General features: G+C 39.5%; 2 protein-coding genes across 2 annotated transcripts in view; both read right to left on the minus strand.

Moving 5' to 3' along the window:
- Positions 1–9,626, minus strand: part of urm1 (ubiquitin related modifier 1) — a 12,838-nt gene extending 3,212 nt beyond the window's left edge. Inside the window, exons 1-3 of the mRNA XM_083929252.1 lie at positions 9,589–9,626; positions 7,930–8,000; positions 499–580 (exon numbers count right to left, since the gene is read on the minus strand). Coding sequence (XP_083785378.1) covers positions 499–580; positions 7,930–8,000; positions 9,589–9,623 — 188 coding nt within the window. The 5' untranslated portion in view covers positions 9,624–9,626. The remainder of the gene's footprint in view (positions 1–498; positions 581–7,929; positions 8,001–9,588) is intronic.
- Positions 9,627–15,779: 6,153 nt separating this feature from the next.
- The window catches only part of sh2d3ca (SH2 domain containing 3Ca), a 55,587-nt gene continuing 53,953 nt past the window's right edge, over positions 15,780–17,413 (minus strand). Inside the window, exon 15 of the mRNA XM_083929312.1 lies at positions 15,780–16,802. Coding sequence (XP_083785438.1) covers positions 16,627–16,802 — 176 coding nt within the window. The 3' untranslated portion in view covers positions 15,780–16,626. The remainder of the gene's footprint in view (positions 16,803–17,413) is intronic.

The following is a 17,413-nucleotide window of genomic DNA, read 5'->3' on the forward strand; positions in this document are numbered from 1 at the left end:
ACACACACACACACACACACACACACACACACACACACACACACACACACACACACACACACACACACACACACACACACACACACACACACACACACACACACACACACACACACACACACACACACACACACACACACACACACACACACACACACACACACACACACACACACACACACAAAAGCAAGCTCACATGCACACAGGTAATCATCTTACTGAAACCCATAACCTGAAGGCTAGACAGTTTTTTTTCTTCTTTGCATTTCAGCACTTTTTAACTGCAGGAAAAATGCTCCTAGACTCACTTCAGTTTTATTTTCACACTTTCAATATATTAAGAAACTGTTCTCATAGAGCTGTTTTGATCAAATACTACAGTCAGATTTGTCAGATTTGATTTTGCTTCTGTGGCAGTGTGATTTATGAAATAATCATTTTCAGGTTATATTGTTGTACACGAATCCAAGTGTGTGTCAAGTGCACGCACACACTCACACAGAGCCTCCCTGGACAAAGAGCTCGGGCCGTTCCTTCAGCAGGTTCTGTTGGATCCAGACCAGCAGCTGCTTCACGTCCCCTACAAAGCGTACGCGCACACACACACACACACACACACACACACACACACACACACACACACACACACACACACACACACACACACACACACACACACACACACACACACACACACACACACACACACACACACACACACACACACACACACACACACACACACACACACACACACACACACACACACACACACACACACACACACACACACACACACACACACACACACACACACACACACACACAGTCCATAAACAGGCAGACAACAGAGGTCACAGGTCAGGGGTGAAGGGTCAAGGTGCATGGTTCCAGCCCCCTGGTCGATGTGACGCGACAGAGGCACCAGGCGGGACGCGGTTGTGTATGTGTGTGTGTGTGTGTGTGTGTGTGTGTGTGTGTGTGTGTGTTTCTGTGTGCATGTATATTTATGAGTGTATGTGTATGTTTGGGGGGGGGGGGGGGGGGGGGCACTGGAAATGGGGGAGGGTTGACTGATGTCAATGGCCAAGAGCGACATTGTTCACCTTGGCTGGAAAAGAAATAAAATGAATGATTTGCGTGTTTCGATCCACAAACGACTGAACAGATTAGAAAACAAAACATCTATGTCTCGAGGTGTCATTTCCAAGTTTAAAATGAAAAATTTAAATAGTAAGCCAGACATTGTCAAAAGGATGTACTTCTTAAAAATTCCAGATTATATTTCTCCCTAGCCTCATACTTGTAGTGACATTTTTCAACGCAGGACTAATATAAATGATGAGAAAATCCAGTTTTCAGAATAATAATTCTCTTTGTTGGATTGGAACATTAAATGCGATGCTTCTCGCCTGAGCTTGAATATCAGCAATGCTTGAATTTTCTATGAGTCTGACCCCCTGAACAATCAGATTGACCTTGTCCCAACAATAGGTTGAGCCTCACTCAGACCGACTGACAGAAAGCCACAAAGGCGACAACAATGCAAGGTTTTAGGATAAATCCCCACTAAACAGCTAATGATGAATATATTATAGGTACAGCCGTTGTCACCATCAAGATTCAAGGTGGTCTAAGAGCTTTGGAGTGTATGCATGCAAGTACGTGGTGTGTTCCCTTACAAAACAATAGGAAAACAGTGTAATAAATAGACACAAACAACAATAAAAAGGTGAATGCAACAAAACACACAAATGTAAATATTTTCTCATGACCTTTTTGTTGTGACGTCCGAGTGTGCGGTGTGTGTATATGATCACAGCTGTCTTCTAATCTACACAAGCACGACGACTCACGATAGCACTTTAGAGCAGCACTGCGATTGCTAGTAGCCATATCACACACACACACACACACACACACATAGACTCACCATCAAAATGAACAATATCGGCCTCCTTGACCAGTCTATGCAGGAACGAAAGAAGAGGGGAGACGAAGGATGGAAATGAACAAGGAGAGAGTAAATAAACAGAAGAGAGGGGAGGAAAATAGAGAGGAAGAGAAAAAGAGAGCAGCAGCAGCAGCAGATGGAGCAGATACGAGGGTAAGAGGACAACAGTGAGTCATCCTATACCAGGTGTAAGGGGATCTGTGAAGCCGTAGCAGGTAGGGGTCGAACCACACAGGGATTCAGCGGGTCAGCTGGATCAATGGCAAAGCGTATATCAAAATAAAACTGTCCAAAGTCATTAAATACATCCAGAAAACTGCTGCTGTATGCTCACAAGTAGAACCAAATTTGGATTTTCCATTAACTTTTCTATAAGATATAAAATTTAGGCATGCTTTTTGTGCATATCAAAAAATTACTGAGACTTTTAAGCCAAAAAACACTTGCTGTCTCCAGTTTTTCAGATGATGAAATGATACTGAGGGGGTTAAAATCAAAATTAGGCCCAGGCATTTTTTTCTATTTTCTGTGGACGAGTGATGAGTTTACGGTTTCATTTATTCAGCCATAATATTACATAAATGCTTATAAATGCTTGCTGATGACAAAACATATAATGCAAATAACCACAAGATTTAAAAAAAAGAAAAAAAAAGCTAAGAACTCATTAAAGCTTATTCCACACACGAGTTATAACAGAAATATTAAAAGGCCTACTTGCAGCATTTAGCTTGAGATGGAGAGTTTTGTAGAGGAGCCTGCCTGGTCACTGTGGCTATGAGGGCAACGGACTATGTGGATGATATGTGATGTGTAATGTGAGTGTGTGTGTCCGCACGCACATGCAGTCTCAAGCCTGTGTAAATGGTGCTCAGGTTAAGTGCAGTGCTGTCAGCCAGCTCAGTATAATGATAGTGCTGGTTTTCTATGGTTGCAGGCCTCTATATACGTATATATATATATATATATATATATATATATATATAACACACACACACACACACACACACACACACACACACACACACACACACACACACACACACACACACACACACACACACACACACACACACACACACACACACACACACACACACACACACACACACACACACACACACACACACACACACACACACACACACACACACACACACACACACACACACACAATTGACCTGCACCTCTGCGTCGCTAAAAACAGAACTAATCACTACAGCAGTCATAACTCCTTCTTTGCTCTCTCTGCCTTTAACTATTGGTAATTTTTCTCCATCATTACCCCTTATTCGCTCTTTCGTCCTCTCGGCCATTTACTTTTACATTCTCTCTCTCTCCCTGTCTCACACACACACACACACTCATTCTCTCGTAAAACCTGCTCTCCTCCCCTCTTTCTCTCCTTAATCTCTTTCCATCTTTCACCTTCTTTTTTTTTCTCTCCCCAGAGACACACACACGCACACACACAAGCAAACATGTTAAAAGTTGCACATAGAAAATAAGTAGATTGTCTTAGCTCAATACACAGGTCGGCAATAATTCAGACATTCATCAATTAAGCTTTTTTTTTTTTTTTTTTTTTTACAACAGAAACAGTCATCAGGCGCTGCCTTTTATGGCTTTCTTGTAAAAAGGTAACACACAGGGCTACAAATCTAAATCAACCCGAAGCAAAAAAACAGGCTTCTATAAAAGACCTGTTAAAATGGAAGACAATCGAAAGATATTAGGAGTTAGGGAGGTGGAAAGGATAGAACAATGACATGGAGAGGCTGAGAGGACAAGGTTTTAGATAGCGCTTTGCGTTCCAGGTAGAGGGGGGGGAGTAAGGGAACTAGCACAAAAGAGAGAGGGGAAAATGTATTGCGGGCTCCTGAAGCATCTTGGGGAAGCTGTGTTGCGTGGGTGTATAGGAGACATGGGAGGGAGGGGAGGAAAAAGGCGCCATTTTGACGCTGATTCAAAACCAAGCCCGTTTTTCTTTTGTGCATGCAGTTTTCCCCCCTTTATTCTCCGTTCGCTTTTCTGTCTTTGTACGATTATGACGGCCATGTGAGGGGGGATGAGTCATCCATCTTTTGGCTGATGCGAGGGGCAAAAACTGTGTGATCCTTAGACCATGGGGGTTTTGTTGTGTGTGTGTGTGTGTGTGTGTGTGTGTGCGTGTGCGTGCGTGTGTATGTGTATATGAGAGAGAGACTTAGATAGAGAAAGAGAGAGTGGGGGTGGGGTCTTTCAGTCGAGGGTCATCAATCACCGGCTTGGGTCAGAGAAGAGAAATACGAAGGATTCAGAACCAATTATATCTGCCTTCACTGCACCCCTTCTGTACGAACACACACCCGCGCAAACACATACGTGATGTGTAAGGCAAAATTAGTTTAGAGCGACATTTTCAGGATCAGCGAACCTGCCAGACACACAGCCCAGCCCAGACTTAAGATCACAATGAGCATATCCAGGAAATGTTATGTCAAAATGTCTGTGCTCCTGTGACTTTCAAAATATGAACATTTTGCACGACATGGCGAGACCGCTGGTCTTCTAGTGTTATACACGCACACACAAACACGCATGCATGCATACACACAGGTCATATCTGGCTGACATTCCCTGTTCTGGTCAACTTTTGTCTTTTTGTTGTCGTGGTAACATCAGCGCCATGGATGAACACCCTTTGTTTAGTCAAATACCAAAGACATATATTTCTCTCAATTGCCCCCCCCCCCCCCCCCACACACACACACACACACACACAGGCACACACTCTCTTTAACCTCTAGGTAACTTCCATTCACTTCACTTTTCCTCCTCCAGAGCCGGGTCTGCGAGCGATTTGGGAAATAAACTTGTACCGCAGGCTAGCCTCCTCCATGCTTAGTTAGTGACCCGTACTGGAAGGAGCATAAATCCCACAAAATAATTCACAATCAATTTGGATCCTGGGGTGGAAAAGTTTTTTATGAATCGAGAAATGAGAACACACCTGCCAAGTCAACCAAAATGATCTCAGAAGAGAAGAAAAAAAAAAGCTCTGTCATCCCTCTGCTCTTTTGCAACCCACAGAAAAAAACAAAGGCTAAAGTTCCCTCTTTGAACGCTTTACAACCTCCAGTCACTAACACACATACATTGGCATTAGCAGTGGGCAACATTCACAGGTGAAAGAGGTGAAAAAGATCAGTTTAGAGGTCAGAATGGAAGCAGAGAAGAAAAGGGAAAGTGATAGGAGAGTAACAAATGATGGAAGCCGAGACAGAGAAGTGCAAAAGGAAAGCTAATATAAAGCTTATAAACTTAGGATGTGAGGAAATATCAATACAGTTGAGTATTGTGATATTATGTTCTGAGATACTGTATTGATTCTCCAAAACACTATAGATTTTTAATTAACCCTCTGAGGGCCGTGGGACTGCTGGCAATCTTAGCTGACATTACTGTCTTTCAGAGGCTGTAGCGGGCTCCGTTTTTAAAGCTAGAGTGGATATATTGGTTTCACTCAACTTCAACTAGATACTATCAACTAGATAAGGAATCCATTGGTATCAATCATACCATGCCAGAACATCAGGAAGGGGAATAAATAACAAAAGTTAGGCTAAATCTTTGCAAGGGAAAAACTGGCATGTCCACTTTTAAAGGGGTCCCTTGACCTCTGACCTCAAGATATCTGAATGAAAATGGGTCTCCCTAACATATATACTAATCTCATGCAATTTTGGTCAAAAACCATGCAGCTTTTGAATAGAGAATTTGAATATTTCTGCATACTGGGGTCCCTAAACGATCTTGGAACTGCATAAATTGGGAATGACTGAAAAGGTGATGCTAGTCATTCTAGTGATACCATTTCTTTTTTTAAAACTTGACCCTACTGTATGAAATGAGTTTTCCTAAAATTATATTTTTTTCAAAAGCAATACATCACCTTGCTTACAGTATGGCAATTTACTGAATAGTAACCCCTATTCTTGGACTGTTTTTCTACAGTTGACCATAACAAATTAACCTCTACTATTTCAGCATCAAAGCCCTCTACTTGTCTCCTAGACTCTATTCCAACTAGGTTACTTAAAGAAGTGTTACCTTTAGTTAGCACTCCTGTATTAGATATGATTAACATGTCTTTATCAGCAGGTTATGTACCACAGTCTTTTAAAGTAGCTGTAATTAAACCTCTTCTTAAAAAGCCCAGTCTTGATCCTGAGGTACTAGCCAACTATAGACCTATATCTAACCTTCCTTTTCTCTCTAAGATCCTCGCGAAATTAGTCGCCAATCAGCAGTGTGACTTTTTACATAATAATGAGTTATTTGAGGACTTCCAGTCAGGATTGCGAGTGAATCATAGCACTGAGACAGAACTGGTAAAAATTGCTAACGACCTTCTAATAGCTTCAGACAAAGGACTTGTCTCTGTACTTGTTTCACTAGAACTTAGTGCGGCCTTCGACACTATTGACCATTGCATCCTGCTATAGACACTGGAGCATCTAATTGGCATTAAAGGAACCGCATTAAGCTGGTTTAAGTCATATATATGTTATGTTGTTGTTATGATTTGGAACTATGAATAAAATTGAATTGAATTTATTTTATCCTTAGATCCTTGCCAATACACAGCCCTATTGATGATATTGGTTTTAAATGCTAGTAAAGGGATAGAGCTTGCATCAACATTGAACATTGACCATTCTAGTTGCCAGATTTTCCTGTTGTTGTATGACACTAGCATAATGTGGCCAAAACCTTGTAACATGGAGCTCAACTAGCCCTGAAGTAAAAATAATGCAAAAAAAAGATAAATCACACGTCACTAAATGCAGATACCTAAGCTATAGCTACAATTTCATGTCTCTCTTGTTAAGGACATAATGTATCTCAAAAGACTTCAAGGCTAAATAAAGGGCAAATATGTTAAATATTTGGCCATTATGATATATCTAAAATAAGAAATACTATCTGCATCATGTTAATTGTTTTAGATAACAGCTATAATTATGTGAAATCAGGACAACACTGAGGGTTTCGCATTTTTATGTGATTCATCTTTAAATGCCGGACAAAACATTTCCAAACAAAAGAATCCTGCACATTATTCATCAGGTAACAGAATGAAACATCATCAATGAAACGAACAGAAGTGATCGAGAGTGTGAAGAGTTCTTTGGCTTCTCCTCCATCACACTGAACCTAGGCCTAGTTTTAATTTAGTCTTTAGTTAAGTGCAATTCCGGCGCAAAATCATCCCATGGTCTTTTTCGGTACTTACATACATCTAATAAGCCATCGAGACAGTTTTTCTCCGTGTAACAACTATTAACGGAGAAATCCGGTAGAGTCACTAACACTTGGATGTGGCTAACACTGATTAGCTCGGGGCAGTACAGTGAAGGCATTAAAACGGCTTTTTTAAAACACTAATACTGCTAAAAATAACACCAAACCTCTGCCGTAGCATGTCAAGTATGCCTACACATAAAAAAAGCACCAATGGACTCCTTCCTTTTGGATTGCATTTGGTAATCGACTTGAATGGGCTTGACTATGAGAGGAGCTGGGGCCAGTCTTTAAAAATACTCTTTTAATAAACTCCGGGTTCACTAACTATGTTGTTGGTGCTTTGATTCATGTGTAAGGATACGTATCGTGCTACTGCAGAGGTTTGGTGTTATTTTGAGCAACATTAGTAGTTAAAAAAGCCGCTTTAATGCTCAAGCGTCCCACCATGAGCACATACCATACAATATGCATGAGTGCAGTGCAGAAACACCGGACAGGTCCTTTAAGTAGCAATTCTGACACTCATTAGGAACATTTTTCAGCCCCGGGTTTCCTGGGATGTTGTGTCACTACGGTCTCTTAAACTGTAAACACGCAACCTCTTTTTCAAAGAAAGAAAATCTTGAGCACATCGCTGTTTCACAATGAGGCTCCAGTTCTGACGCGCACTGACAGGTGATACTCACAAGGTTCGGCTTGGCTTGGAAGAGTCACACGATGTTCCTTCACACCATTAAAAAGCAGCTCTGCTCCACCTCTAGACAAAAAATAGAGTCAGATAGGTCTTTAAAGCTTGTGTTTTGTGACACTACACAGGAAGAACTAGTTGTGTGTTGACATGACACAGAGTCTAGCTGAGCTGCGAGTACTGGAAAATGAAATTACTAATTTCAAACTGGCGTTAGATACTTTAATAAAGAATACACATACATTGGAGTGGTCTTAACGCGTTGCAGGGTAAAATATATAAAATTGGGGCAGTTTGGAGGGACAAAGAAAAGGTTTTGTATATTGTGTGTTTTAGTCAGGAAACTCTGGGTCTTGAAAGAATCCACAGCGACACACTGGCAACAAGTTTCGGTTGACAGGATTCAGGTGTACAAGCTGCTGCTCCCCACATATTACACATTACAGTCCTTCCTGTATACCTCTGCTTGTATTATGCCATTTTGTACAATGTTGCAAATCATTCAGCATTGCAGCTTCATGACAATTTTGTTTTCTTTTAGGATTTTTGTATCACTATGTTTCGGTTCTTTGAACTGGCAGGTGTGTAATTCACTGGATTCACCAAAAACAGACACGTTTGTCTGGTTATTTTAGCCATTACTATGTCAAATGTTTGAAATTAAGTAACACTTTAATCTAAAGGCCTGTGATTTACTTTTTTTTTTTTAAGTTTCATGGAAAGAACTTCAGTTTTTAATGTCTAGATACACTGAAAGATACATTTAAACACAAGATAATATGTATTATTATTGGAAACGTTATTTCCCCATGTTAAACTCTATGGTGTCTGTAGATAAATATCAATTCATCTGACCTGCTGGAAGCTACCTATGAATAACTTTAACATAAAAGTTTTGTTTTTAATTATATGGAGCTTTGACAGTAGTATAATGCATACATATAATAATTGTATATTACGATGATATTTTCTCTTCTTGATAAAGAGTTAATCTATACATAAACATGACTTTAAACTCCGCCCCCACCTATCTTCTGCTGTCATATTTATTGTTGTATTAATAAGTCTCAAATAGACCTAAGACAATTGTCCCAGCAGCCAAGCTCAAATCAAGTCCTGATGTCAGTGATGTTAGCCTGACACGAGTCTAAAAGGTCTATAGTTTTAATTGGGGGTGTTTCGCAGGTCATTGATTATGTTCAGTCAAATATCCTCCACGGCCGACTTTGCACATCTGGCTGAGCTGCAGGAGAGGAGTGGGAGGTAACCTCACAGCTTTATATGTTTATGGTTTTACAGACTGCACAGTGCAGCATGGTCAGAAAGAGATGGTACAAGGCGAGTCACTCTATTCACTTCTGTTGCCGTGTAACGTTATATGAGTGTGCCATTTGCTAAAACAGGTTAAGTCAACATGCAACCTCTCTAACCCTTGTAAAGGTGAGAAGAAACGACCACACGAATGTGCATATTTCATAAACAAATAGCAAGCGTTTAGCTGTTTCACTGCTTTCAGGTCTCGTTTAAATGAACGGATGAAAACGATACAAAAACAAACTCATGCAGCGTTAAATCACAGTCTCGTTTCCACAAAACTGCTGACAGAAATCCAAAACACGCAGACTAAACTATGATTAAGCGTTTTGAATGTGCCTACCCAAACTCCAGGTGAATCGCTATGGGCGCTGCCATGTTGTCGGCACATACAGGAAGCAGCGGAAGTAAAGTCGGAAGTGACGTTTGGATACAATTTTCCATAAAAGAGGAGACTTTAGGAGTCGAATTAAACATTACATATTGTGTAAAACTATGCATTGTATCAAAATTTAATATAAATATGCCATTAGACGTGTTTGATACAATGAATAGTATAATCTTATGGAACACTTTACATACATAAATGCACAATAACGAAAGTTACCCCCAATTTCGGTCAAACTGTGTGGTAAAGTCTTTAAAGAAGAATAGCACACTTTTTTTATTTTTTATTATAATTTTAAATGATGTTAGTGTATTCATCCCAGTGATATTTGTATTATTAGTATTTTTATTGACTTATTTAAATTCATATTCTTGTTTCTCTGTAGCGTTGCGTTGAGTACATCTCTGCAATGTTTGTATATTTGAATGTTTATTTTTTGCAATAATAATTGGGGAAAAAATAGAGGACTTCTTATAATCAGCAAACTGAAAGCAAACCCAGATATCTTAGAATGAAAAGTTGTTTGTTATTTAATTGATCATTTCCATATCTCTCTGTCTTGTCTCCATTCTAGTCTTGAAACGAGTGCATTTACCAAACAATGTTATAGGCTACAAGGTTTTCAATAAATTTTATGACGATCCAGAATGAAAGAAATGAAATTGTTTGCACACTACTATGTTGTACATATAGCATCAATGGAAGAAAATGGCAAGGCCCAAATCAGTCAATCTCTTTATACTAGTCCTCTACAAGGTCTTGCCTGTGTAGGGAATATTGAGTGTGAATCATTTTGGGCACAACCACAATTATACCTATCTATCTATCCATAGATTTAATTGTGGTTGTGCCCAAAGTGATCTATCTATCTATACATATATATATAGAGATATGTACATTATATTATATGTGTGTTGAATTAAAATGGTGTTTATTTTATTACCTCTGTACTTTAACAATTTTATTCATTTAGTTTATTTTGTATATTGAGACCTTTGACCTGAGTATGTGGAGACAAAGAGCTCTTGAGCAAATTCTTCTGATGGTTAGATTTAACTTTTGTAAATGTATCCAAAGGCAATGCGAGTTTATTTAAATCCCACATTTCATACACAAAAGAAATTTGATATTCTTTAAACAATGCATTAAACAATTCAACAATAAAGAAATATAACATAAACCTCTAAAAAGAAAATGAAACAATAGAAACATTTTAAAGGAATTTAAAACAGTGGGAACATAGACAAAAAAAGAACAGGAGGTTCATAGTTAATATTTAAGGTTCAGTCCAACATAATGCAAAACATGAAAGATTTTAATGGATTTGGTCAAAGATGTTGCAAATCTTATATCCTCTAGACGTTTGTTGCAGGTTTGTGGTGCACAGTAACTAAACGCTGCATGTCCTTGTGTTTGGTTTGCACTCTGTAACTGATTCTGAGTAGTGCCCCATTTATGAACTACTATTTACTTGGACTTAAATTTCTTTTAGAAAATCATTATATTGGAAAATCATTAGTACAGCATGCGCTCTCTCACATGGCCTGTGCATGTGCATGTTTGCATGTATTTGCATTGTGTAAGTCAATATAAAAGTGTGCATGGCATGAGTGTGTGAAAGCACAACTGTCTTTCTCTATGCCTCTCTCCCTATACATGCATCCTCAATCATACTGGTGGCGGTTCAAGTCCCAGTATACATGGCGGCCGGGAGGACGAGGTGGGGGTGGAAGGGGGTCAGTCAGAGGTTTGAATTGCAAATCTGCTGCCTTCTGTTGGCGTCCAAACCTTAGCGGGCCCTTCCCTGTCTTCATTCATGTGTTAATGAGGAGTCAGTGCAGGGGCAGATAGACAGATCGACCAGGGGCCTGGCGGGGGCGAGGGAAGCATGAGGCGAGGGTGGGGAGGCAGCAGGCGGGAAAACGAGGGGGTCCCTCTGATGATGGAGGCCGCAGTGGAAGTTTTGTAAGATGATGAAGACATGATGAGTGCCATTTGTGGCTGCGGCCTTTCAGAGTATACAGTCAGCTCAGAGGGAGGCAAAGAGGCAGAAGATGGGGTGTGGGTGGGATTGTTATGGCTGTAGGTTTCATGAGTTATCCAGGAGTGATCACACCATCACTGGGTGTCATCGCACATTTGCTAAGCTGCTTTGAGGTGCCTACAGCTGTGGATGGTATGCCACGCTTCTGTTATACTCTGACTTGTTTTCTTCCTCTGAGTAGTGATCAACAATAAAAAACCTTTACGTGTGTATAAATGGTTGCAATACTTATCTTAAATATGATTTGTTTTTTACAGTTGTAAATATTCAAATTAGATGTTAAATCAAGATGATTATGAGATATGTTGATGTTTTTAAATGGATATATTCGGTTGATGTAGCAGAAATACCTGTTAACCTTAATCATTGCGGACATTCTAATCTAATCTAATTTCCTTAATGTAGTGTTTGTAAAACTTGAATACACAATATCCTGTTAAAATGATCTGCTCTCATCATCCAACAGCAATATCATAGACTTTAAAATTAAATGTCCCCTCCCTGAAAAAAATGATTTGATAATTGATTCATGAGGTCAAACATTTTTATAAGATTTTCTTCTCTTTTTTTAATAGGGTTATTAATAATACAAAATACTATGTTTTTTTCCTATTATTTTGTTGCCTGTCTCCAACATCCCACTCACACTTCACTCATCTTCATCTCAGCCTCTCTCAGCCTTTTTTTAGACATTCTCTTTGGAAATTAAGAAAAGTTTCATATCCATATCTGCCTGTAGATGTCAAAAGTCAATGTTACGCTGCCAGGCACCAGCTCGAGCAGCCAGGGTCACACATGATCAGATGACAATGACCCACACAATGGATTAGCTATAAAAGGACTGGGGGGAGAGATTAGGGGTGAATTGATGAGGGTTGGATGGCTGGTTGGTTGACTGGTTGGCAGGCCTGGGAGATCTTGGGTCTGTTTCAATAAGGAACATAAAGAGCTGAAATTAACATGTACCATGATATCGAGCAGAGAGAATCCTCTTAGAGATTACATCCATAACATGTTACGCCTATGGAACTGTATGGAAAGGGGAGACAAAGAGCAGAGCGAATGATAATTTTCTGTTGTAGCAGATTATGGGGCATCCTATTCTCTTTGATTCTATTGTAGTTCCTGTTCGACATTATAGCTTTCTTAAAGGTCCCATATTGTAAAAAGTTTCCATGTCTTTTTTATTATAAAGCAGTTTGAGGTGCTATATAAATACTACAATGCACACAGCCATCACAGCCCACTGTCATTCCCAAGACGTCAAATTCTTCTTCTTTTGTTTTGCGTTCGTGCGTTATCAGTGGACTTTTACTCAGGAGACCATGGTTTGTGACCCATTCATGTTCCATGCGTCCTGTGCATCCCATGCATCCTGTGCGTCCCCTGACTCACACAAATTCACTTATTTGAACCTCACCCATGATCCCCTAACCACAACCAAGTGATTTTATGTGAGTTCACAATGTAAACAACTTGTTCCCCGTGCTAACTGTTACCGGGTGCATCATGTGATTGACGGCATTGACAAGTTACGCCATGGGGTCCTGAAAAAATTGCAATATGGGACAAGATAGGATGTGAACCAGTTGGCTGTTGGGTTGTTATGTCACAAATATACTAAACATAGGTAGAAAGTGCCGCGCAGAGACACCAAGAGCGCAGATGTGGAAGACCCGGAAATGCCGGCCAATCTGAGCAGACTGGGTTCTTTTGTGGGGGAGGGTGCTTAAAAAGACAGACGCTAAAACAGAGCATTTCAGACAGAAAGTATGACAGATATGTGAGTATAATAAGTATGCTTTTTATAAACATATATAAACATGTGTTGATGCACACATACAGTACACACAAAAGCATATTTTGATACAAAGACACACACGCAAACACACACACACACTACCATCACCATTGGTCTGTCTGCAGAACAATGTGTGGTGCCTGCACGACACGCATACTCACTTCATGTGGTGCATTTTCAGCTGAACATAAGATACATTGCAGATTTTATTTGCATAATCAACAATAAAAACACTAATAGAGTAGCTTATGAAGTGACCAGGAGAGTGCAAGATCCAAGAAACTGTTAGAAGAATGTTGTTTTTTTTACCTGGGTAGGAACCGTTAAAAATCAGGATGGCACCCAAATTGGACCAGGAACCAGGATGTTCATGTCAGCTGGCTAGAGGAGGGATAGCTGAACTGTATATTAGAGACGAGTCAGCTTCGATTTGACAGTGAAATGCTGTCCCCTATTGGCTATCAATGTGCATTGCAAGATAATCGCTCCATCAGGACAAGACCAACCTTTTATACTAATCAATTCTTAAGTAACAGTAGCTACGTATTTGTATTGGAACTCAGTGGTGGTGTCTTTTCTACTAGCAAGAAATGTATCATTTGTGTGTTTATATAGCTTAAATATCTGGAAATTATCTATATGTGTCTTAGTTATTCTTCTTCTTAATCTTATTGCTTTATTTTTCTAATAATCAGTCAACAAATCCCATCAAAATATAAAAACATAATAATTAACCGTGCAACAGTGTGGCATTTTGATGTGTTTTTAATAGTTTCTGCCCAGCAATTGAGGTCTAATTCACAGACAAATAAGCTATGGCAACACTTGGTCGGTCAAGGTCTTTTCATGGGATTTGATGACCGTAAGAAATGTATAACCCTATAATGATAACCCAACTAAATGATTCTAGTCAAACTATGTAAAGCAAAACCCAACTCTTCGACACAAGCAATCATTTTATTTGAAAAAAAGTGAACTGCTATGTACAGTACGTAGAAAAAACACGAGATCAGTCCTGAAATGTTTCTTTTCTTTTTGCTTTTCATCTCACACAGTCCTGTTATAGAAAAACAGGAGAATCCACACAATCAGAACATTCCTGTACAGCATTCAACAGAGGACAGATAAAAACATTACATCATTATCATCGTTGTCATCACCATCATCACTATCATCATCATCATCCCTTTTTTCATCATCAGTGTTATCAGATATTAAAAATAAACCATAGATTTTATATCTGATAACATCGATATCAAACACTGGTCTCAAAACACACGTGAGAAATGTTGAGCATATGTCTTCCAATTTTGTATTACAATTAATGATTAAGTGTTTGTTTTTTTTCTGACTAAAGATCGCCCCCTGCTGGACCAAGGTGAGAACTGTCACATGGCTCCTCACCTCATGAACTGGTCCCTGTACAGTTTCAGTCTTGAAAGGACAATCAAACCTCCATGTAAGACTCTCTGATATGCAACTCTCTAGTAGAAGGATATTTTTAGAATTATTCCTGTTTGATATCTGATATAACCCTAGTTCATGTATAGATGATCAGTTTGGATAAGGTAAGAGAGAACAAAGTATACGTTTTTAAAAAGAAGGTGATGTCAGGGGCGTAAAAATGAATATTGTGAATGGGACTGTTCCGTAGGGGCCTCAGCCCTTGGTTGAAATTATTGCATATCCCTGGGAGTCAGCTCCAGCCCTTTTAGGCCCACATGCTGCAAATACAGAAACAATTTAACACTGAACAGTCAACCAAAATGCAATTCCATAGCAATAAACGGATTCTCTCTATTACAGAAACACAAACTCAAATCATACAACTAAAAGACATTCTTTGTAGGGCTGTGGTCAACTTCTTTCACATTCATTGGTTTTCAAACTGGAAAAAAAAAGATGAAAGATAACAGATTTCTCTGTATGTTTGGTATCATTCAAGATTATCCAAAGACATGAAAGTTCTTCACTGTATCGTCTGCATTCTTCTCAAGTTTTGACAAATATTTAAATTAGTATTAAAGCAACATTTTACTTGGTATAACATTTATAGCTGCATGCATCAATTATTTCAGCAACTTCACAAACAGAAGCTGCAGTCATACCAACATATGTTCATAAATGTCTTTATACTAAGTGAAACATTGTTTAAACTAAATTTAAAGAGTATACATGAATCCATTTCCCCCTGTCTTATAATGCCATTTAAGATACATTATATGCACGAGGCACAGAATATCAAGTGTATTAGTCAAACAGCTACAACAAAGGGAAGTTGCTTTGTCCTCTTAACATTTTTAACAACTCGCAAAGCCCTCACATTGAAGTTGCTAGATTACTTTTGCAAATGTTTTATTTCTGATACATTTATTAATGCATGCCTGATACATTATTAATGGGATTCAATGGGACTGCTTGATACATATTTAATGAGGTTTTATGAACATGGTTTCCTCAGAATGAGCACTGGCTGATTCTCATGAGTTTGTTGAAGCAACGTCCATGATATTTCCTTTGATCATAACAAATAAATAAGACAAAAACATGAAACAATAATGCAATACAAAGAAAAGAAGGAATGTTAACATACATACACGCGCTTACAGACAGACACACACACACACACACACACACACAAACACACACACAAAACATTTATACATGAGCTATGTAAGTTATTGTTAGCATTTCTGCAACAGTGTGTGACAGCGATTGTTTGAAACAAGAGAGAGTCTGTGTTTTATTGGAGCAAAGCCAAACTCTGCAGCTCTATTTGGCCCTCTGGACGCTCCGTACATGTCACTGTTACAAAGAGGAGCTGGTCACCCGTCATCCCCATCTTCTTTTCCACTTAGCATCTCTCCTCTCCGATGCCATCTAAATATTTTAGTGCTAAGTGAGGAAGTCCACAGGGAGGAACAAAACGAGAAGTCCACAGTGAGTGCAACATGTGTTATAAGTAAGACCCTCTTTTCTGTATTGCTCTCTGCACATGCTCTGTTAGCTGCCTCTTCACCCCCCCGCCTCCAAGTGTTCACGTTGGACCCTTCCACATCATCCTTTCCGATGCAAAACAAGACCGTACCACAATGAGTGGTGAGTGCAGATGGGGGTGTTATGGCGATGTCGGGTGTTAGGGCAGGTGCTATAGTTCACTGTGGCGCACGGGAGGCTCTAACTTGTGCGACAAAGCTGTGAGGACCTTGTCGAACTTCTCATAACGCTCCGATTGGCTGCCCTCAGAGCCACGGCTGCCCCACAGGAGACGCATCTGAAACTCTGTCTGAAAGATTTCGTGTATTTCTGCTCGCTCCTGGAATCCTGGAGAGGAGAGGAGTGAGTGTTAATCTTTGTAGATGACACTGTATTCATGATAATCACTGTTAACAGAAAATGAAAAAAAGTTAATAATATCTCATACCGGTAATTGGATAATAATAAAAACAAGACTGTAGAAAAACTAAAACTTTTATCTAACTATATCAATCATTCAGTGTGACAAAGTAACGTTAGCTCAAAGCTCTATTAACCAGCCATTCAATCACATCCTATGCCTTCATCAGCATTCTTCTCCCCTGTATATGACCACTTATTATCACATGAGAGACTTTCGACACCCCAGGTCACGGGATGACACCTGGAGCCATTTCCATTTGCTGATGAAGACTGTGAGATGAGGTTAAAGTGGAGCTTTGAGATTATTCTGCACCACATACTGCTCCCAAGGCAAAGAATGAACCTTCCATTATTGGATGCCCAAGTAAATCATTCAAACTCCCTAACCTTATGCTTTGAAAGATAGCTTTTGAACATATCTTGAGCTGAACTGATTTCAACAACTGTATGAAGTAAGCATCTCAAATTTGGCTTGTAGAAATGTTGGTGTGGAGAGCACACTGAGGTCAGGCTGATCGATAATGAGATATAACAGG

This window comes from Echiichthys vipera (genome assembly GCF_963691815.1).
Source record: "Echiichthys vipera genome assembly, chromosome: 16".
Lineage (NCBI taxonomy): Eukaryota > Metazoa > Chordata > Actinopteri > Perciformes > Trachinidae > Echiichthys > Echiichthys vipera.